This window comes from Chiroxiphia lanceolata, chromosome 2, assembly GCF_009829145.1.
Source record: "Chiroxiphia lanceolata isolate bChiLan1 chromosome 2, bChiLan1.pri, whole genome shotgun sequence".
In the NCBI taxonomy this organism is placed as follows: Eukaryota; Metazoa; Chordata; class Aves; order Passeriformes; family Pipridae; genus Chiroxiphia; species Chiroxiphia lanceolata.
Window position 1 is genome coordinate 114,617,279 of NC_045638.1, and position 22,338 is coordinate 114,639,616.

The following is a 22,338-nucleotide window of genomic DNA, read 5'->3' on the forward strand; positions in this document are numbered from 1 at the left end:
GCTTTTAAACATGCTCTCAAGATAAGCACAGCTGCATTCTTAACAGTAGCTGAAATCACAGAATTTAAGGAAAGTAAATTCGATGTGATGTTTCATGCTTTAGTTAACAGTCTTCCAAGACACAAAGCTGCTCCAGTTGCTCTGGAAACTGTAACTTGGACACAACCATGCAGATACATCAACCCCCTGGCTATAAATGAAACCACTTTAGCAATGCTGCACATTTGTATGACAAACATTCATAAAAACAAGCACTGCATCCTGATCTTCCTATGGGAAGGGCATGTCCCCAGGTCCTTCACACAGTGCACAGCTCTCATTTCCTTTGGGCTGCAAGAGAAATGGCTGAGGAAGAGCCAGGAGGGCATGTGGATCTACCACTGAGATAACAACCCTCTGGGTAAGGGAGAGATGGGAAACACCTGTTGGTATTTGAGGGATATGGGATTCCAAGCAGGGCTCTGCCCTCACGCCCCAGGCACAGCTGGAAGCAAATAGTACCGAAAGGAGGGCTTGGAAGACAAAGCAACATGGTGGCCAGGATCTCCTGGCCCAGGAGAAGGCAGTGGGAAGCCTGGAGATGGGAACGGAGCAAGACAACAACCACCGGGAGAAGGAAGGTGGGAGAGGGATGCTCAAAAACAGTGTAGGAGGAACGAGCGCGAGGTGTTGGTGGAGGAGGGATGGACACAGCACAACACCAGAAGGCAGACACGTGGGGCTTTTTAAAAAAAGGGGGATATATTCCATACACAAACGACAGGCTGAGTGCTGGTTGCTGTGGAAACCATAACTTTGAATTCAGTGCCTAAAACCCAGCGCTGCTATTTATACCACGCTCCTCACTACAGCACGAGAACTTCTCCTCAGAAACACAGCTCTGCTACTCGCAAACATGGCTTTTTCCCCCCTTGTTACACACACTGATCCCTTCAAACAAGGCCTCACAAGGCTTTTCCAGTGTTCCCGGCCACTAAGTGACTACATGGCACGATCACCTCTCACGGAAAAAAAACCACTACCACTGTCTTGCCTCTTCTAAGCAAGACCAGACAAATCACTGGATTCTGCTTCGGTCAAGAGCAAACAGAGGCACTGAAAAGGCCATTTCAAACAGCAGTTTATCTTGTCTCCCTTAAGGCAAATTACAGTCAGCACCACCTGAGATTGTGTAGGGCCAGATCCCAAAGTCAGTTATCATTAAAGATGACAAGCATTTGTTTAAGGACTCCAGAATATTGCCTTTAATATCCCAGGAAGCATAACTGGATCATTAATGCAAGAATAACAACAACAACAAGGCTGCAGATTAAATTCTTGCTGGCAGAATCCCCTTAAAAACATGCATTTTCAAGTTGCTCTGCTGTTGGAGAAGGAAACAGCTTTTCCCTCCATGGGAATCATGATGCTGGGGCAAATCCCACAGCCAAAGAGGGAGCAGGAGTGATCTGCCTGTACCCAAAACAGAGGTGAGCCACATTCCTCTTCCACCTCCACCCTTCTAGGGCCCAGAAGGGAAGAAACAGTCCCATTCATTCCCCAGCCACTCCTCAATCCTGTTTTCCCCCAAGTAGGACCAAGGTGCAAGTGTAGCACATTCACTGCCAGTCCCAACAGTTACAATAACTCCCACGGGGTGATGATCCCAGTCTAAGACATTTCCCAGGACCCGGACACGTATCAGTCCCCAGATCGCAGCCTACAAGGGTAACTCGGGCAAAAGCTGAGAGAGAAAACCACAGTACTTTCCAAGGTCAGCCGCAGCTTTGGAATCCCACAGGACTGCCCCATCCATGGGGGATCATCGGGAAGCAGCAAGGACAATTATGTGCAATCCAACTCTGCCTGACCCAGGTGGGTTTGCCGGGGGAAGGGCAGGTAGGACAGGAGCAAGGACTTGGGAGAGGAGTCCCGAAAACTGTCGAGCCAGGAAGTTGCTCCCTGTGGGATCAGGCCCTTCCAGCACAGGTGAAGGAGGTCCCCGTTTGCCCTTGTTCAATAATTTACATCACAAGCACTGAAGTGTCATTGAAAACGACGGGAGCATTTTAATAACACAGGAAGGGGGAAAGATGCTCTAATGACAGGCACCCAAGTAATCACTCCATGGATCTCAGCCTCCCCTAATTTATGCCGATGCATTTTTTAATCAGAATTTCATAAGCGGCAAAATTATTAACAAGTCACAAGCGCTACCTACTCCCTAATCCCAGCCAGCTTTCACCAGCCCAGAATCCTCTGGATGCCGCGGGCAAAGTGGGAATGAATGACCAACGCCGAGGAACAGCAGGGCAGTTTCTCCCAGCGCTTCCCAACCCAACGCGGTTGGGAATTACGCGCTCGCTCCCGCAACTCTGTTACGACCGCGTTGGTGCCAGCGCTTCCCATGGATCACGGGGCTGCGGGCATCCCTCGGGAGCCCGCAACTCCAGCCAGGGAAGCGCTTCCCATGGACCCCAGGGCTGCGGGCATCCCTCGGGAGCGCTTCCCGTGGACCCCAGGGCTGCGGGCATCCCTCGGGAGCGCTTCCCGTGGACCCCAGGGCTGCGGGCATCCCTCGGGAGCGCTTCCCGTGGACCCCAGGGCTGCGGGCATCCCTCGGGAGCGCTTCCCGTGGACCCCAGGGCTGCGGGCATCCCTCGGGAGCGCTTCCCGTGGACCCCAGGGCTGCGGGCATCCCTCGGGAGCGCTTCCCGTGGACCCCAGGGCTGCGGGCATCCCTCGGGAGCGCTTCCCGTGGACCCCAGGGCTGCGGGCATCCCTTGGGAGCGCTTCCCGTGGACCCCAGGGCTGCGGGCATCTCTCGGGAGCCGGCACCTCCAGCCAGGGCAGTGCTTCCCATGGACCCTAGGGCTGCGGGCATCCCTCGGGAGCCCGCAGCTCCCGGCCGTGCCCTGTCCCCCGTGACCGCTGCCCACGGCGGGCACCCTCCCCTGCCCCTCACTGCTCCCCCAAGCGCCCCCCGCCGCTCCCCCGCAGCACGCCCGGACCGGGGGGGTCCCGGCGGGTCCCGCAGCCGCCGGCGGTGACACGTGAAGCGCAGACCCGGCGCTGCCGCAGGGCCGGCTGGGGACCGAGCACCGCCGCTCTCCCACCCCCCGCGCCCCGCCGTGCGGTGCGGGGCGGCGGCGGAGCGGTGATGATGGAGATGCTCCCGACGGCTCCGGCGTGCGGGGGGGGACGAGAGCGAGCGGGCGCGCGCTCACCTGCGGGGCGGTGGGCGGTGTACGACGGGCGGTGTGCGGTGGGTGCGCGGTGTGCGCTGCGTGTCCGATGGGTGTCCGGGGGTGGCGGGTCCGGAGCCCGCGGGACACCCGCGGCTCAGCGCGCGCCGCCGCCGCCGGGAGGCGCCGCTGCCATATTGAGACCGCCGGGGGAGGCGGGCACCGCCCATTGGCCGCGGCGCCCGTCAATCACCGTACGAGGAGCCAATGAGGCGGCGGCGGCGGGCGCGCGCGGCGGGAGCGTTCGGAGAGCGTCCCGCGCGTGACAATGGGGGCGCACGCGGCCGCGCGCGCGGGCAGCGGGCGGCCAATGGCGGGCGAGGGGCGCCGGCGCGCGCCGGGGCCCGGCCAATCGCGGCGCGGTGCGCGGGGCTGGCGCGCGGCGGGGGCGGGCGGGGGCGCGGGGCCGCTTTGGCCCCAGAGGCGGCGGGACACGCGCTGTGCTCGCCTCCTCTCACGTCCCGTCGTGTCTCCTCGTGGCCCCTCACAGCTCCTCATGTCCCTTCGCAGCCTTCCACCACCCCCCGCCGTGTCCCACGCCCCGAGAGAGAAGGTCCCCGACCCCCGCGAAGGGCCAAGAGCGATGAGGGGAAGGTGCCCGAGCGCGTGAGGCACCGTGCTCCCCTTACGGCTCCAGCCCCTCCGTGTCCCGCAGCGCCGTTCGATGCAGCCACACCGTCCCCGCACACCCCGCCTCGAAGCCGCCAGGATCAGTGCTGAGCTTTCCCCTGCCTCTGCCTCTGGAATAAGCAGAAATTCCCCTTAGAAAGTATGTTCTCTTAATATTTGATCTTTGTATACTTATCAGTGAGAAAGGAGGTTTAAGCCGTGGAACAAAGTGGCCAACAAGCCCTAAACGATGCCCAGGTGTTGGAATGGCAAATTCTGTGCCAAGGTTCAGGGCTCGACGTGTTCCGGATGATCTCAGACTTAAGGGAGGTTTAATAAAGCTCGGTTAGAGGGATGTACCAATGACACAAGGAATGGAGAATCTATGGGCCACGAGGACATCTGTCAGAACCCCCGAGATAAGGAAGAAACTGATAAAGACACCTCAGCAACTGCACCAAAATCAGCTCTGACTGGGAACAAGGTGATTCCGGCAGGGACACAGCGACCCATGGACCACCAATTGGAACCACCAACCCAAAGGAAGAGAAAGGCTGAGCATGGGACTAATTAGCACGAATGAATCATTAACCTACAGAAGACAGAATGCTACTTAATAAGAGAACTATGTAACTTGTAGCCAATGAACATTAACACCTTTGTTTGATGAAATGTATAAACAGTGAAAAGTTTTGGTGGTCGCAGAGCCCCTGCTGCCAAAGCGCTTAGGTTTTGTTGAGCCATGACTCAGCTCCAGCCTGGATAAGTACATTTTATAATGCACTAATAAATAAACATGAGCTGTGTCTGAACTCAAAGTGGTTTTCAACACAAAAAAAAGGTGGAAGCACCTCCCCATCACCTCTGAAAGTCAGGGTGGGGGAAATCCAAATCAGCCCAATGTGTATCTAATAAAGAATATTTATTTTCCAATATGGTGTATTTGCTCTACTGTTAAAAAATCAAATGCAAAATCTCAACTGTCTACTCGTTAATCACTATGTTGCTTGCAAATCAAATCCAAATATTAAATGTCAGTTTTCCTCATCAAGCCATTGATTAATTAATGGCAGGTTTTAAATGGCATTACCACACCAAGCACTTCAGTCAGAGCATTTAATCAGCAAGATTAAATGCAGGGCCTCTCCTGGCTTTGATTTTCGGGTAAAATTCCCCATTGATTCAGCCAGGAGGTTTTATTAAAATTTAATGGTTTGCTCCAGCCCTGGATTAGGAAGGTTCAGCGAGTCAAGTGGCCCCTCGGAGCAATCACATGAACCCGAGCGAGTGACAGGTCACGCCCGTTCAGTTTGTAGTTCACAACTTCACACCAGGACTTCAGGGTGTGACATAAGCACGTTTCTCCCCAGCCTGTGGGTGGCATGTCAAAATCTCCCTGTATCCCAGAGATATCCCGGTCCCCTTCGGCCTCCTCAGCCCTTCAGTCACGACTGGGGCCACAAAGGGAAACCACAGAATCATGGAATGGTTTGGGTTGGAAGGGACCTTAAAAGCCCATCCAGTTCCAGGGACACCTTCCACTAGCCCACGTTGCTCCAATTTGCAGGGATGGGGCAGCCACAGCTTCTCTGGGCAACCTGTGCCAGGGCTTTACCACCCTCACAGGGAAAAATTCCTTCCCAATATCCCAGCTAACCCTGCCCTCTGGCAGTTTAAAACCACTGCCCCTTGTCCTGGCACTATATCCCAGTATAAAAAGTCGCTTTCCCTCCTTTTTTTAATCCCCCTTTAGGCCCTGCAAGGGGCTCTCAGCTCTCCCTGGAGTCTTCCTTTCTCCAGGTGAACTGCCCCAGCTCTCCCAGCCTGTCCCAGAGCAGAGGGCTCCAGCCCTGGGAGCATGCCAGCACCAGCAGTGGAAAGAGGAGCCAAAGGCTGAAGCCCCTGCAGGGTCTGCTTGTCCCTGCCATGGCACACACCAAACTGCAGCCCGGGAGAACCCCGTGTGTGTCCCCCAGTGCTGCCATCCCCTGCTGCAGCCCCTCTGCTCCCACTCTCAGGCACACACGGGCAGGGATCTGCATCCCAGCAGACCTGGGGCTTACGGCAGCTAATATGGGCATATTTTTAAGTAATCCCACCTCATTTGCCACTTTTCCAGGGCCTCAGTGGGTGAAATTCATTAGTCATCTGACAGTTCCAGTTATTCCGCATGTCAAGTCCCATCTCTTCATTTACATACCCAGACTGCTGTGCCAAGCCGGTGTGCTGGTTGTACCCCCTCCACCTACTCTGTGCTAATTTAAGAGTTGTTATTTTTGGCTGGCAGGGATTGTGTGCATAAAAAGTTCCGTTTCCTCAAAAAATTCTTAAAAGGAAGCAGAACACGGGTCTGAGCTGAAAACTCCCATTGCTCAACACCGACTGCCCAAACAGCAGCAAACCTTGTTTTCAGGGAACGTCGCAGGACTAAAACACCTTCCTGTGAAGATCCTGAGTTTGTGAATGACTGAGCTGCACAAAACAGAGTTGTTTCTGACAGGGGCACGCAGGAGTAGCTCAGTCAGAAAAAAACCAGCCTGGCTGTTCTCAATGAACAGAGTGAAACTTGCTTCAAGGGCGGTAATTCCGTGATTGAAAACACAGCATTCGTCATGGAAGAATCTGTATGGATGAGGAAGGCTCAAAAGCCAAGCTCTGTCTGCACTCCAGACATTCCCCCTCCGTTTGTAAAACTAATTATGTGTAAACAGAGCATTTTTCTCTTTGCAGTGCACGGTGTGATATTTCTCCTCCACACAAAAGAATGCTCTCACTCCCGAGCAGTGCACGCCTGTACCTGAGAGACAGGAACTGCAAGGGACATTCCAAGTGGGAAAATTGAAAAAAGGATTAAAAAACAAACAAAAAAAAAATCAGGGAAACTGTTCTTTGAAAAATCGTTGTAGAATGTTACCAGCACACCCTTTCAAGGTGGTGCCGCTGATGTTTTATGTCCTGCCTGCAGCAGCAGGATTCCTCACCACCACAGTCCAAGCTGGTCTGAACTGGGGAATTGTTCTATACTGGTGAACTTCATCCTTGATACTTATTCTCCTGTTGGTTTTGCCTGTAGCTAAAATAAGATGTTCACCACAACCATTGCATTCTATTTTTCTTCGAAAACAGGGGCAGCAATGTAATAATGAAGGTTTCTTTCTGGCTTTCAAGTAAAATTAACTCAGGCTGGTTTTCCAGACACCGAACTCCATACACAGAAAATAAGTATTTCTGCTTAGTAGGAATTTTAGCGAGGATGGTCTGCACTTCCCTAAGTGCAGGTATCCATTATAATCCCTTGGAGAAGCTCTCCCAGGCGTTTACATGCTTCAAAAACCACAATAATGCTTTCCCAGTTTTTTTTCAGCGGGCATTTCTCTGTGAGGCTGCAGCCAGGCTAAGAGTGGGATCACACCCTCGTGCCTCTAGGATTATGCAAAAGAGGAAATGCATTTGATGAATTATTGTCCACCTCAGCCTCTCTTTCGAAAAATGCTGTTATCTGTGTTCGCTGCCGCCGCGAGGGAAGTGATCTGTGAAATCAGAGTTCTTTGGATAATGGCACAGTCTGAGCTTTCCCAGGGATATGATTGCTCCTGTCAGAGGGACACACGAGGCAGAGAGGAGCCTGGGCTTCCAGTCCCTGTTTGTTGTCAGGTTATTATTATAAAGTCTTTCTCTCAATGTCATTGCTAATTTCATAGAGTCCCAGAATGGTTTGGGGGGGAAGGGACCTTAAAACTCATCTCATCCCACCCCCTGCCATGGGCAGGACACCTTCCACTAGCTCAGGTTGCTCCAAGCCCCGTCCAACCTGGCCTTGGACACTTCCAAGGATGGGGCAGCCATAGATGCTCTGGCCCCCCACTCCCCCTGCAATTCTCCTGCAATGGCAGGAGGGTGGAACGAGATGAGCTTTAAGGTCCCAAATCATTTTATGGTTCTATGATTGCAGTATCAGGAAACTCACCAAGTATCTCTGTGCCATTCCCTTTAAAATCCTTTTTCCCCAGACATGTGAACACGACAGACTGGTTCCATGTTCATGGACAGGGGTTTTTCCCCCACAAACAAGTCTTTATGCCCTTGTTGTTGTCACAGTCTGTGCAAGATGCCATGCAAAGACCCATGCCCTGTCCCCAGAGGAATTAGAGCAACCATTTGTACCAACTTGAAGGCTTTCCGATCTTTTTTCAGTCTAGTTGTTTTCAACCCTTGCAGGACAAATTCTCTCTTCCACAAAACTATCAGCCATCCTGTGGGAGAAGGAAGGAGGGTTTTTTTCCTTTCCACAGTTGATATTTTGTCACACTGCCCAAGGTTCATCAAGGTACCCAAATTATAAGCCTTATTGAAAAAAGAATTATTTTTGTGGGGCTGATAAACCTGCATCATTTCTTCCCTTTGCTTCCTCAGACCCCTCACTCACAAAGGTATCCTACTTTTCCTTTTTTTTTTTTTTTTTTTTTTTTTTTTTTTTTTTTTTTTTCTGTTGCTACTTCAAGTTTTCTGGCATTTTTGTAAAAGAAGAGAAGCCCCGTGGAAGGAAGAGTCTGTCAAACAAACCTGGACCACCAATGCCACCCAGTGGCACACACTGGGCACTTGCCAGCGCTAATAAACTCTGAATTAACTTCAACAAGCCAACTCTAAACTCTCCCCCCACACTGTTTACAGCCATTCACACGGAGGTTTTCTGCACCCATCTGACAAATGTAAGAGACCACGCACGTTGTGGTTCTGTAGCTTGTGTCAAGCACGGTTTTTTCCTTTCCTGCTTCTGTTTTCTTTAGAAAGTATCTCCTACAGCTCAGTCTCTGTGAAGTATTACCCAAAAATGTTTAGGGGAGACCTTCTCACTCTCTGCAACTCCCTGACAGGAGGGGGGAGCCGGGGGGGGGGTCGAGCTCTGCTCCCAGGGAACAAGGGACAGAACAAGGGGAAACAGCCTCCAGCTGTGCCAGGGGAGACTCAGGTTGGACATCAGGAGGAGTTTCTTCTTGGAAAGGGGTTGTCAGGCACTGGAAGGGGCTGCCCAGGGAGGTTTGGAGTCCCCATCCCTGGAGGTGTCCAAGGAAGGCCTGGCCGTGGCACTCAGTGCTCTGGGCTGGGGACAAGGTGGGCATCGGGCACAGGGGGGACTCCATGGGCTGGGAGGGCTTTTCCAACCTCAGTGATCCTGGGATTCTGAGATCCTGAGTTTGTATCTGCTCTTTCTCAGTGATACAATCAGCTCTCCTGCCCTTTCACAGGGAGCACTCCAGCCAAGAGCCCTGGGTGCAAGGTCTGCAGGCTCCCCCCACGGTGCCCTTCGTCCCTTTGGCAGGGTCCGCTGGCCTAGGGGAAAAATTCCAAACAGATGCAGAGCAGTCACATAAATATTAATGACAAGGCACTGTGGAAATTGTATGAAAACACGTGGCTGATGCCTTTTCCAGCTGCATTCCCCCTCATTAATTGCTTGTATGAAACCAGCACCCCGAAGCCTCGGTTTTACTGACAGCTGTACAAACCCAGCCTGGTGCTTGTAAAGGAACTCCCCGACCATCCAGTGCTCCCAGGGAAGAAACCACGTGAAAACTCCCAATAAAACCTCATCTCTGTTACTCTGGAGGCCTGCCTATTTATATTCCTTTAGTCCTCCTTGATTTGCCACTGCAGAAACGAGATAGTTTACCCTGTTGTATCGTTTATTTTCTAATTTCTCTCTGCAGTTTTGTACTTTGCATCTCTGGGATTACCCAAGACAGCTGAGTTAAGCAAAGAAAAAATAAATCCAAAGGATATCCAAATGAAACCCCATGGAAGTTGTCTCTGGTACTTGCTTATGTAGTCTGGGATTTGCAAAGTTTTTAGTTTAGTTACCACTATGAGGACTTCTGCAAATAAAAATGTAGCAAAAAATCCAAAGCAAGGTTTTGTTTTTCACCACTGTGAATGAAATCCTTATTCAGTTGTTATACATAACATAGATAAAGTATGAAAAGCCACAGGCTTTCTTCGGACTTCATTGATTTTTAGCCTAGTTGACATTTTAAATATGTTTTCCTAATATATATTAGGAAATATATACTTATACACAGACACACTGTTTTGGTTGCATTCCTTTAGGTGCCTTCCAGTGGCCAAAATAACATCCCTGAGAGCATAAACATTTTGAGAGTCTCCTACTTACTAAAAAAAATAAAATGTCTCAGATGAGCTTTCTGGACAATATTCTGTCCTTGACCAGTTTCAGAGGCGTTTTCACCCTCTATTAACAGCTCAAAAGCCATTTAAAACTTCAGCTGGGTTTGACTGCACTTATCCCTCTGTGCCACAGCAGCAGATTGTTGTCCCTGCAAACACCAGAATCCCCAGAATCCATATTTCCATCCATCCTGGCTGTCCCGCTGGTCACTGCTTTGTCCTCTGAGTTTCAGCCTGTCAGGCTGTTTGTTTCCATGGGGAAACACGCCCAGACTTTGGTACTGCTTGAAATACCTAAATTCCAGCCCTTGGCGAACGTGAACAAGGAAAAAACCCAACCCACCAACCAAAATTAAACAAAATTAAAATTAAACAAAAGCAGTGGGCAGACCTTAAGCAGCCCCAGTGCCCCGGCAGGCTGTGCTGAGGTGCAGCTCACCCCCGTACTGGGTACAAAGTTCTTAATCAACATTTACACAACCTCTCCTCTGAGCCTCATGTTTCAAGCTCGTGGAGCAGTGGAGGTTGAGGGACTTGCAGCACAAAGATTAGCTCAGTTGAGCTGTTAAAAGTGAACGTTGTTTCTAATCTTGCAAAGGCTTTCCAGCTGACACTCCTTTAATTACAGGGAGCCCTTGGTTATCAGCAGCACTGCCCTTCATCCCAGCAGCAGGATTTCCACCAGGGAGCCACCAGCACAGAGTCCTAATGAAATAACAATTTCCACAGCACTTTTCATCTTCAGAATGCCACACAAACATGAACTCGGGGAATTACCTCTCCCAGCATCCCTGGGAGGTGGAAGAGTGTCCTTACCCACCTGCAATCCCAAGGGAAGACGTTAATGACACACAGTGCCTTGCTCAGGACTACACAAAGCCTTGGGGTCTGGTTTTTTTATTTGTTGGTCTTGGAGTGCCTTTGGGGATGCCCAGGGATCTGGCAGGGAGGGGACAGCAGGTCCCTGACACCTCCTGCAGCAGCAAAAGGCCAGAGGAGACAGCCTGGAGTGTCCCAGACTGTGCCAGACACGGGAGTGTTGGCAGCTGAATGCGGGAAATTCCAGCTTCTAGAAAGCGGGATCCTAAAGGAAGAAAAACAAACAATCCACCCCCCCAAAGCCCCTCCCAGATCACTCAAAACACAGGATTGTAACGCACACGTGGTGCGACCTGAACAAACACGTGTGTGCCACCTCCCTTAGGGGGCTCCCAAATCCAGGCACTCTTCTCCGGGGAAATGCGGCTTCCAGCTTTCCACAGAGCAGCTCCAGGCGGCAACTGGATCACCGCCCTGGGAAGGGACTGCTCATCACCTCAGTGCTCATCACCTCAGGGAGGGGTTACTCTGGCAATCCCGAGCAATGTGTGCATTCCAGTCTCAGTTTAACTCCGTATTTTTCCCGAGGAACCACCACAAGCAGGAAGCACCACGTATTTGCACCAGGGGTATGGTTGCCAAGGGAGTCAGAACCCTCAAAATTCCCTCTTAATTTTTTAATCCGTGTAAATTTTGCTCAGAAGTTGCTGCTGCAGGGGCCCTGTGCTTGATCCAGGCCACATTTTGGGTTTTTCTTTTTGTTACTTTTGCACATTTTGCTGGGAAGTTTATTAGCCTCTGTCTACATAGCTTAGGCTGCTGTTTACCTGCATCACACAGGAGTTATTTCATCTGCCCTTTAAGCTGGCAAGTTAGGAAACAATCAGGATGCACTTCCTCTTCTTTCCTCCTTGAATTGACTCCGATACTCCAAGTAACAAAATAATCACGTCACCATGTGACCTGACAGGGTCCAGTGATAATTTTTGTACTGTCAGACACCCCGTTGAGCTGCTTTGGGGATGGGTTTTCTCACCTGCTGGCAAGATCTAAGAAAATCAATGAGTTAAAAGGAAGTTTGTGGGAGAAAACAGAACAAAAACCTTTCCCTGGCTTCTTGATGTGAAGGAGCACACGTGTAACCAACACATTTGTGTTCCTGTTGTACTTGTGAAAGAAAAGAGTCTCAGAGAACACTCTCAGGGTGTGACCTGTGTGAGGTTACTGGTCTCTCCAGCCGGGTGCCCCTCAGCTGAGTTCTGCCCAACTTGGGCAGCCCAGGGCACCTTCACAGGCCCCCTGACACCGATGATTAACACAATCATTAAAATCATTACTTTGATTGTTGCACTTATGAAGAAACCTGACACATCTGGCTCTTATCCGCCCGTGTGCCCTACATTCGTGTCCAGGCATGAACAAGGGCACATCTTGAAATTATTCCAGGAAGGAAGGAACTAACCTGCCTGATAAAAACACGGGCAGTTTTGGGGATGGGACTGGAAGTAAGAGAAAGGCCTGTGCCACTTGTGAGAGGGCCCCGACAAAGTAAGGGAGTAATAAGTGAAGCCAAGGGTGACTGGAAGTAAAATGAGACACCGCTTTTTAAAAGAAGCTTACAAAAATATTTAAATCAAACCAGAGTCACCTGGAGGGCACTGGAATCTCTCCTCCTGATGGAACAAGTGCTGCATGTTGTGCCACGAGCACAGACCTGTTTGCTCAGGAATCATTTACAGAGTATCTTCTCTCCAGGCACATCAAGAATAAAACTCCAAGGAGTTTAGCCCACAGTGCCAAGGTGCCTCTTAGGTAGGAAGCTGCCTGACCCTCCTACCCTTCCAGGGTTAAACTACAAATCCACATCTATCTCTCAGACAAACAATCCCCATGTATTTATGTGGAGTTTTCACCGGTGTTCTCAAGAAAACAAATCTCTGCTTCATTACTGTTGCCTGGGCCATGACTCAGGTGTTTTGTGTGAGTCTGAGGTGTGAAACAACCCTTGCTCATCCTCCCCTGACCTTAACAAGGCCCAGAGGTGTGGCTTAAAACCACCTGGGCTTTAAGTAATTTATACCTCAGTCATATACAGAAATTAATTATTAATAATTAATTAATTATAAAAGCACCGTGGGCAGGAGGGGAGGAGTAGGTTCTGCCCTGCTCAGGTGAGACCCCCTTGCAGAGCTGCCTCCAGCCCTGGGGGCCCAGCACAGGAAGGACATGGAGCTGCTGGAGAGAGTCCAGAAGAGGCACCAAGGATGGAGCAGCTCTGCTGGGAGGAAAGGCTGAGGGGTTGGGGTTGTTCAGCCTGGAGAAGAGAAGCTTTGGGGTGACCTAATTGTGGCCTTCCAGGACCTGAAGGGAGCTACAAGAAAGATGGAGAGAGACTATTTCCAAGAGCCTTGAGTGACAGGACAAGGGGGAATGGTTTCACACTGACAGAGGGCAGGGTTAGATGGGATATTGGGAAGAAACTCTTGGCTGTGAGAGTGGGGAGGCCCTGGCACAGGTTGCCCAGAGAAGCTGTGGCTACTCTGTTCCTGCAAGTGTCCAAGGCCAGGTTGGAGCAACCTGGGCTAGTGGAAGGTGTTCCTGCCCATGGCAGGGGTTGGAAGTCAATGGGCTTTAAGGTCCCTTCCCACCCAAACCGTTCCATGATTACCTAAAGCCCCACATGCTGTCTAATCTTCTGTGCTTCTGATTTAAGTTGAAAACATCCTCTGGGCAGGGCGGCTGTTCTGAGACACGGAGCTGTTCGGGGGAACTTCACAACCGTATTCATTCGAGTTTGGGACGGGAGCCGCGTCCGTCCCGATCCCGGTCCCGATCCCGGTCCCGATCCCGGTCCCGATCCCGGTCCCGATCCCGGTCCCGATCCCGGTCCCGATCCCGGTCCCGATCCCGGTCCCTTCTCGCCAACAGGGGGCGCCGCCGTCCCCCGCGCGCGCCGCCGCGAGCCCCCGCCGTTCCCCTGCCGCGATTGGCCGGGCCGCGCTAGGCGCGCGGCGCGATTGGCCGCCCGCCGCCGGCCCGGCCTATATAAGGGGAGCGCGGGGGGGCGTGTCCGCAGTCCGCGGGCGCTGCGGGCGGGGGCTGAGCGGACCAAGATGGCGGCGGCGCGGGCCGTGTGCGTGATGCGCGGAGAGGGGCCCGTGCAGGGCGTCATCCACTTCGAGCAGCAGGTGAGGGACGGCGCGGACACCAAGCCTCCCCCTGGGAGGCTGAGACACTGCCTGCGGCTCTGTCCGCCCCCCGGGGGCCGGCGGGAGCTGCGGTTCCAAATGGCCGCGGCCCTTGGGAGCTGCGCCGTCGCCTCTGGGAGGCGGGGGAGCGGCTGCGGGGTCATCTGCGCTTCCCAGTGGACGCACGGGATCGTTCTGGAAGGCACGGCCAGATAACGGGCACCGCTTGTGCTCGGTGATAAATAACGGGAAGGCTGCATTAGAGGTGGATAAATAAATTCAAACGCTCTGCGCAAGGCGGTGCTGGGCTTGTGGAGGAGCCTGCAGGGCTTCCTGTCACCTTGGCTTGACACAGAGCCATGTAATGCCAAAGTCCTTGTGGTGATGATAAATCCTTTCCTTTCAAGGGTGATGGACCGGTGAAAGTTACTGGAAAAATCACTGGATTGGCTGATGGAGAGCACGGCTTCCACGTCCATGAATTCGGGGACAACACGAACGGTAAGGTGTCAATCCACGGCTGGAGTGTGGGTGCTCAGCTTCAAAGAGCTTCCTGCAGTGTTGCAGCAGGACTTGGGTCTGGCAGCTGCAAATCTGTGTTAAGAAATGTATGGCGTTTCCCAAGGAAGTGCTCCCTGTGTAATACTCTGAACGTGTTGAGGCTGGTGGTCAAGGTCTGCCATCCCAAGCAATCGCCTGGAGGGTTGGATACTCCAGTGTTAAGAAATAAGAAAGCTCCCAGGTGAGCCCAGGGAGCTCTGGAATGAGCAGTTGTACTTAATTGGACTTCTAAGTCTGCAGTGGGTGATTTACACCCAGAGGATTAGTGGGACACGCAACAGGAGAGCAGCTACTTCCTGATGGGTCCCTGGGAGCAGCAGGTTTGCCCTGACGGATCCCTGTGCTGTGTTCCAGGGTGCACCAGTGCCGGCCCCCACTTCAACCCAGAGCGCAAACAGCACGGGGCCCCCAGCGACGCCGAGAGGTGAGTGCAGGGCTGGGCGGGGACAGCCCAGGGATGCCCTGGTAATCCTGCAGGATGTGTAAGGTCACCTCACCGGGACTGTGCTCACTGTACAGCAGTTTGTTTGACTCGTGGGCTCCCTGAGTGTGGGGTAAAATATCATCTTTGGGATGTGCCACTGGCTTTGTTGTGGCTTGGGAGGAGGAGACAGTGAGGGCCTGTGCTCCTGCTGGGTATCTCTGTGCTTCAGTAGGATGGGAGACCTTGTTCCTCCCCTGTGAGCAGTTCCAACAGTCCAGTTCCCCTTGGGAGCCCTTGGACACCTGAGGAGCTGGTGTGACTGTGCTTGCTGGGGCAGCACAGGAGCTGCAGGGTAGCAGAGCTGGGAGCGGGTTTAAACCTAAAGCCTGGCCTTGCACAGAGAGGGTCTGGGATAGCATTAGAACCAGCCTGGCATCGGGACCAACCTGGGTTCTGTCTGTGAGTGCTCCCTGTGTGGCTGATGAATCCCACCTGGGTGATGGATCGCTGCCGGCCAGGCGGAGCTGGGAGCTGGCTGTGGGCCAGCTCCTGCATGACACAGCATGAAATGGTGTGTCAGGTCCTGGCAGCCACTGCTCAGGGCTAAAGGTTGGGACTGCATGGACATTGAGGCTTTGGCAGGCTTGGTTTTGGCAAATCCTGCTCCTGCTGTGCCCTGCCTGCTCCCACCAGGGCACAGCAGGATCCCTTAGGAGGGTGCAAAGACTTTTATGAGTGTCCAGTTGAAACAACTGGACTGAAGCTTCCTGGAAGCTTAAATCAAGCAAATTCCTAAAGGGAAAGCTGCCCTTGACCTGATTTTATAGGACTTGGTTAAAAATGTGGAGTTTGTGCTGTGCAAGAAGCTGCTGCACGGAATGTTTCAGGAATGTGTTGGTATTCCAGGTTCTGAGTCTGGCAGAACATGATCAGCTGTATTCTGAGTGTTTTGTTTGGGGCAGGTGTGCAGGACATAACAGCATCCTGGAATGCCCAGAAGTCCCATGAAAACTCCACTGCTCGAGGCACAGTTCTCTAGGAAGCCCAGGCAGAGATGGAGCTGTGATATAAGCTGTGTGGGAGAGCAGGATGCCAAGTGATGGGGCAATGCCAAGCTGGATTCATCATCCCTACTTCTGGCTGGAACTGAGCACCTCCTGTGTCCCCTTTGACCTGTTTCCTGACAAACTGCTCTTCCTAATCCTATTTAAACCTAAAGCCTGTGGAATAGCTGATCTGCGATGGGCATTAAGAGCTCTTAGGAACAGTGGCAGTGTTCCACCAAACCTGGTCTGTGCAGGAAAAGTTAATCTGTGGAATTTGAGAGCCTGTGGACAGAGAGGGTGATGCCATTGGCATGGAGGGGGGGGATTCTGGACACATGTGGCCTGAGTGTAGTAACAACACAAAGTCCCGGCCTTCCCTTGGCAGAGCTTTCAATCCAAGCCCCTTTCCTGAGTCTGCGTGTGTTCTTGTGCAGGCACGTGGGAGACCTGGGCAATGTGACTGCTAAGGGAGGAGTGGCCGAGGTGGAGATCCAGGATTCCGTCATTTCTCTCAGTGGCCCTCACTGCATCATCGGCCGCACCATGGTGGTGAGTGTGGGGGGCCCGGTGCTGCTGGAGGGGCACAGAGGGCTCTCTGGGGGTTAGTGAGATCCCAGTTTCCTGCTGGCCTTCCAGGGATGTCCCTCTCCCTTTAACTTTGCCCCTTCCAGCTGTGGGTGACTGAAGGAACTGGTCTCTGGAGGGAATTGGCACAGATGCTGTCACTGGAAGGTGTGGTAACAGGCACCTGAGGACACTGGAAGGAAAGTCCAGTTGGGAGTTCTTAGCAGGGATATGGGTTTGACATTGTGCAGTTAGTGTGTGGTATGAGACCCTGCTGGGAGCAGTGGAATGTGGGGATTGGGATCTGCAGTAACACAAGTTCTCTTTTAGGTCCACGAGAAGCGGGACGACCTGGGCAGAGGGGGGGACAACGAGAGCAAGCTGACGGGGAACGCGGGGCCCCGCCTGGCCTGCGGAGTGATTGGGATCGCCAAGAGCTAAGTGTGGCACCTGCAGTGCTGCTCCATTGCTGCTCTTGCCCTTCCTCGTGCAAGCCCAAGATTTGTCACTAATCTCCTGCTCCTCTGCATCCCGAGCAGCGCTTAAACCGCTGAGACTGACGGCGTTTTGTATGATGTACATGGCAATTAAAGTGTCCCTCATGGAACAGCTCTGTGGTCTCTGCTCACACACCTGCACCATTCCCTGTCGCATCCCTCACTGGAGCAAATCCCTGCTGTGTGCCAGGGAGGATGGGGGCAGTGCTCACATCCCAGACCCTGGCAAAGAGCAGCAGCCCTGGGGGTGTCAGGGCTGCTTCCTGGTGAAGGTGCAGCACTTGTAGATCTCCAGCCTGTGTAATAAATGTTCTGGGCAGATACACCTGGGTCTGGCTGTCTGTAAACAGGGAACACCCCCAAACCTGCACCTGCTGGGAAAAGAAAGGGGGCCTGGGCTCCAGCAGGTGGGTGGTTAAAGTGCATCCAGCAAGTTGCTTCCAGGTGGTATCCCAGGACCAGCCAGGAGTAACCACTGTGTGCCAGTGCCAGCTTACATCACGTTTTTGGGTGCCCCTCTGAAACATTTCAGAGTCTCTCTTAACAGAGGAAATTAATCATTTTAATGAGGACCTGTATCAGTGTGCCTTTATCGTGTACATAAGAATATTGATGGAAGTAGCAGGTTGCAGTTCTAGATAACCCCATTCCACTGAGGAATGTTACAAAAGGACCTTGGGAGTAGAGCAGGAATACTGTAAAAATACTTTAAACTTACATTGCCTGCTGGTGCCAGACAATTGTGTGAGTCTTCACCTGCCTGTGCCTCTTCCAGAGGGTCACTGTGAGGTTATTCCACAGGCACTGCTGCAGAAGGCAGTAAGGAATTGCTCCACAGGTTTCCTAGGCTCTGCTTTCAGCTCCCTACTGAGGGAAAGGGAGAGAAGGTGAGGTGGGGTTTATGTGAACAGAGCAGCCTCTGCCCCTTTCATTCTTGTCTCCAGCTCTTCAATGCACTGAGACAAACCCTCCCTCCTTACAGAGCTGAGACAGCTTTTTCCAAGGCTCAGACCTCAGTGTCTGGTGTTCTCCTGACACAGGAATGTCCCACAGGCCTGGCAGGAAACAACCAGTGAGGACACGAGTTTTAACACATGGAAGTTAAGTTCACTGCAATGTGTAAACAGGTTCTTTCTCTCTTTATTCTGCTATTGCAAGAACATAAAAATAGATGTCCTCTCCCCCATCCAGAGCTCCACACTGGCTCTCCCATCCCTCCCTCCCCTAGAGACAATTCCACAGGGCAGCTGAGAAAAAGGACTAAGGAAGCAGCTGCCCTTTCCTTGGGGAAAAACCCAACTTTAAAGGTAGAACACACCTATAGAAAGGAAAAAAAAAAAATCCATTAAATATGCACAGGATTCAAACACATTTCCTATGGTGCTTCTGGAGGGGCAGGACTTCCCAAACTGTCTGTGCCCAAGGGATTGGCCACCGGGAAACTGTCCTCATCCAATCTGACACAACCATGGAAGTGCTATGGAGAGGAGGTGGCAGAACTCCAGGAACACCAGGAAACATCCAGCCCAGAGGCACAGCACCAGGGGGGGCACAACCTACCTCTGGCAGGGTAAGGAGGAGCCGGTGTTCCCACCAGAGCGGCCCCGATCCCAGAGGAAGCAGCAGAATCCTTGTCCCAGCTCCACTTCAAGAACCAGGTTGGCAATTTACAGCAGGTTGTGGTGCCTCTGAGATCTCACTTTCCAGCAGCATCAGTGGCTGACAGGCAGAAAAGCCCAGCACACACCTTGGAACAGCAGAGCAGATGTGCCTGAAGGTGTCACTTCTTAAAAAAAGGCAAATCAAGGGCAGCAGGAACCACAGAACCAATCGAGGGGGAGGAAATAAAAAATAAAGCAAAGAATGGACTGCATTGCAAACAAACACTAAACAATTAACTCTGCAATTAACATCTCAAAACTAACTTTTACCCAAGGTAGTCAAGTATCTCATTAAAATGCAGCAATCTAAAACTCCAGAGGACTGTTACAAATAAAAACTCGCTTCTGTGAATCGCTACACAATCAGATGGATTTCCTTTCACAAACAACCAAACCAGTCTAATTTAGACTCCAGTACAGCATGAACAGTTCCAACTTTAGGTTGTTGAACACTCCTTTTCCACTTCAGTGCAGCGTAGGAAGAATAGCACACGTTAAAAGTTTGTTACGAAAATAGAGTTTATTAAAAACACATCCCTATTGTTTTTGAGGAGCTTTCACCGTTACCTTTTTCTTAAATTAAAAACAAAATAGAAAGCACTTCTACTTCTGATTCGTAAACTTTTTAAAGTCAAAACTTTAAAAAAGTTACAGCAAAAACGGGTAATATTTAATCATCTCTTCAGTATTTATGTTATGCTGTGGCTATTTTTAAATAGGAGGGGAAGCAATCAAATTGCTGGCGGGGCCCCTGCGCTGGGCAGGGCCGGGGGCGGCAGCAGATTTACAGCACTGTACAACTAAAGCTCGACACTCCGACCCAGGCTCGGCAGGGCCCAGGCTCAGCGCGGAGCCTCCGCCACGGAGCCCGTGTCCTTGTCCGCCTGTTCCAGGGATGAGGTAGCCTCGGGTGCCGACTCTTCCGCAGGTTTCGCACCCGCAGGTTCGGACTCTCCCGCCGCGAGTTCTGAAACAATGTCTGCGTCGGCCGCTTTGCCGCCGTGGGACTCGTGGTTTTTGTCGCCCTCCGCCCTGTCTGTCACCTCCGGCTTTTCCTTGCCACGGCCTTCTTCCTTGTCTCTGCGCGACTCCCGGTCTCTGGAATCCCTCTCCCTGTCTCGGTGGCCGCTGGAGCGCCTGTTCCTGTCCTCCGAGTCCCTGTGCCTGTCGCGCTCGGGGCTGCGCCGGCCCCAGTCGCGCCGCTCGCGGTTCCCGAGGCGCTCGTGCTCCCGGTCGTCCCCGCGGTTCCCGTAGCGCTCGCGCTCGTTTTCTACCCGGTTCCCAAACGACCTCCTTCCGAACCTCTCCTGGTCTCTGTTGGGGGTGAACGTCTGCCTGTCATTCCTGAACTGGCGCCCGTCCCTGTTCTCCTCGGGTCCGCCCGGGCCCCCGCTGCCCGGGACCCCCCCGGGCCTCACAAAGTGCCCCGGCGGGGGGAAGGGGGTTTTCATTCCGTGGGGGGGAGGCATCCCAAAGCCCCCCGGCCCTGGCGGGGGCCCCCTGTGCATCATGTGGGGGGGCATGTGGCGCGGCGGCATCAGCGGGAAGCGCGGTAGCGGCGGGGGCGGCATTCCCGGCGGCCGCTGGAGCGGGATGAGCCCGGGCCGGGCGCCCAGGAGCCCGGTGGATGGAGTCTGGAGCCCGACCACGGGGGCTGGAGGGGGCGGTGCCACACCCTGGGTGCCTGCAAGGAACACACAAGGGACAGTCAGAGCCTGGCAGCAGAGAACACAAGGCATTTCCACAGCTCAAAAGCCACTGTGCAGTTATCCCAGCAAAAGAGCGCACGAGAACTTGGAGCGGAGCTTCCTGCGCCGCCCAGGTGCAAACACACCTCTGTGTGCTGCTGAAGGGAAGATGCGGCAATGGCAGGAACTCATCCCTGATCCCAAAGGCCTCCTTTGCCCTGCTGCAGGTCAGAGCCCCCCCACAGCCCCAGCTCAGCCTCTCAACTCCTCTGACTGCAGCCAGAGCCCCTTCCTGGTACAAAATATATATATTATAATATATAAAAGGAAATGCAACAGGTAATTTCTAGATTCTTTTTTTCAAAATACAATCCTTCATCCTTTACAGTACACAGCCAACATAGTTTTCTGTTTTAATTCCTGGACTCTTTTGTTTTTAGCACGTTCTTCACAAGAGGAAAAAAAATTACCCTCTCCAAACATCTTGTTGGAGAAAGCTCAGCCTAAAGCTTGCTGACACCAACAGGAGGAGCCAGAATGGAGGAGGAGGGAGGAATTCTGAGCTCCACCTGAGGCCTTCCCAGGGTGGACAGGAGCCTCCTTGAGGCTGAGCCAGGAACACACTGTCCCATGAGCCCTCACACTGCACCTTCCTGCTCCATGTGCTCCTGCCCTGCAAACACGGTCCCTGCCTGGGGTGTGCGGTGTTCCTGTATCAATCTGTTGGGACTGTAATGTTTTCACATATATGAATAAAAATGAAAGTTAAAAACAGATGTTACGCCAACTTTTGTAGCTCCTGCCCTGGTAGAACCAGAATGTGGAATAGCTGTGGAAAGTAATGCTGGAATTAAGAGACTTGGCAGTGCCAGCAGTGAAAACTGCACTTTCCCTCCTTTCTTTTTAACGCTAAAATGCAGAGCCCTCCCTCCTCCCATTCATCACCAGATCTGTAATCACTGAGCTGAAACTCCTCCCATGACAGAACTGTGGATCTGACAAGCCAAGACACAGGGCTAATGATGTCTCCCAGGAATTCTAAGGTTTGGGGATGTTCTTGTTGAAAAAAACCCATCTTTTGATCTGCCACAGAAGATTAAAAATAAGGCAGAACAGAATAACTGAGAACTACTGAGCTGAAGAGGACAAGCCAATGCTTCTGCTTAGAAGCAGCAGAGCAGACATAGGCTACAACAGCATGAACATGAGGCAAGAGAGAAAAGTTTCACATTTAATAAGTACAAGTAATTTAATTTCTCCACAAACTGCAGCACTGAAGCAGCATAATGGTACCTGGAACTCCCCCCCTTTCACTCTGAACACTCTTTGAATATCAGCCCCCTTCAATATCAAGGCTAAAGCAGCTGTAGAAGCACAATCAGAGTTTCCTCACCAATTAAAAACTTGCAGAGCTGTCCAGAAACACACCCTTGTTTACTGAAAATGCTCAGGAAAATTCATGGTACAGACGCACGTGGTGACAGGTCTGAGAAGATTTAAAGCCCTTTGTTGTGTCATGCAGAGAAAGGCAGTAAGTAACATTGGTTTCCCACACTGGGTAAGAACTCCTTGAGCCCTGAGAGAGACCCTGAGGTGATTTACTGACCAGCTTCTCGTAGTCAAGACAGAAACCTCATCCCTTTTACCTGCTCTTCTGTGTTGTTTTGGATGTGTAAAACCACACACTGCCTTCACAACTCACGTTATTTAGAACTGTCACTGGTGCTGCCCAGTTACAGGCCCTCAGACCTTGCACTGTGTTTGCTCAGGAGGGGGCAGGACTGAGGTAGGAAAACCCATCCCAAACCAGAGGGAGGTTGCAGAGTCACAGCTGAAATAACTCACCATCAATCCCAACACTCTGTAACAGC

The 22,338-nt window shown here is 52.3% G+C and overlaps 2 protein-coding genes across 3 annotated transcripts in view; one reads left to right on the forward strand and one right to left on the reverse strand.

Annotated features, from left to right (window-relative positions):
• Positions 1–13,900: 13,900 nt before the first annotated feature.
• SOD1 (superoxide dismutase 1) lies at positions 13,901–17,443 on the forward strand. Its single transcript, XM_032678523.1, has 5 exons — positions 13,901–14,026; positions 14,434–14,527; positions 14,942–15,011; positions 16,492–16,606; positions 16,952–17,443. The coding sequence occupies exons 1-5, from the start codon at positions 13,952–13,954 to the stop codon at positions 17,060–17,062; spliced, it is 465 nt and encodes a 154-aa protein (XP_032534414.1). The 5' UTR covers positions 13,901–13,951; the 3' UTR covers positions 17,063–17,443.
• Positions 17,444–18,238: 795 nt separating this feature from the next.
• Positions 18,239–22,338, reverse strand: part of SCAF4 (SR-related CTD associated factor 4) — a 31,012-nt gene continuing 26,912 nt past the window's right edge. Inside the window, exon 20 of one of the 2 annotated variants that reach the window (XM_032678522.1) lies at positions 18,239–20,463. In XM_032678522.1, the coding sequence (XP_032534413.1) occupies positions 19,622–20,463 (842 nt within the window). In that variant the 3' untranslated portion in view covers positions 18,239–19,621. The remainder of the gene's footprint in view (positions 20,464–22,338) is intronic. The other variant, XM_032678520.1, reaches the window with a different exon arrangement.

Bases quoted from the DNA above. Each gene is read 5' to 3' on its own strand.
- SOD1 (XM_032678523.1), top strand. From the start codon at position 13,952: ATGGCGGCGGCGCGGGCCGTGTGCGTGATGCGCGGAGAGGGGCCCGTG. The intron at 14,528-14,941 runs GTAAGGTGTCAA...GCTGTGTTCCAG, and splicing joins ATTCGGGGACAACACGAACG to GGTGCACCAGTGCCGGCCCC. The intron at 16,607-16,951 runs GTGAGTGTGGGG...GTTCTCTTTTAG, and splicing joins TCATCGGCCGCACCATGGTG to GTCCACGAGAAGCGGGACGA.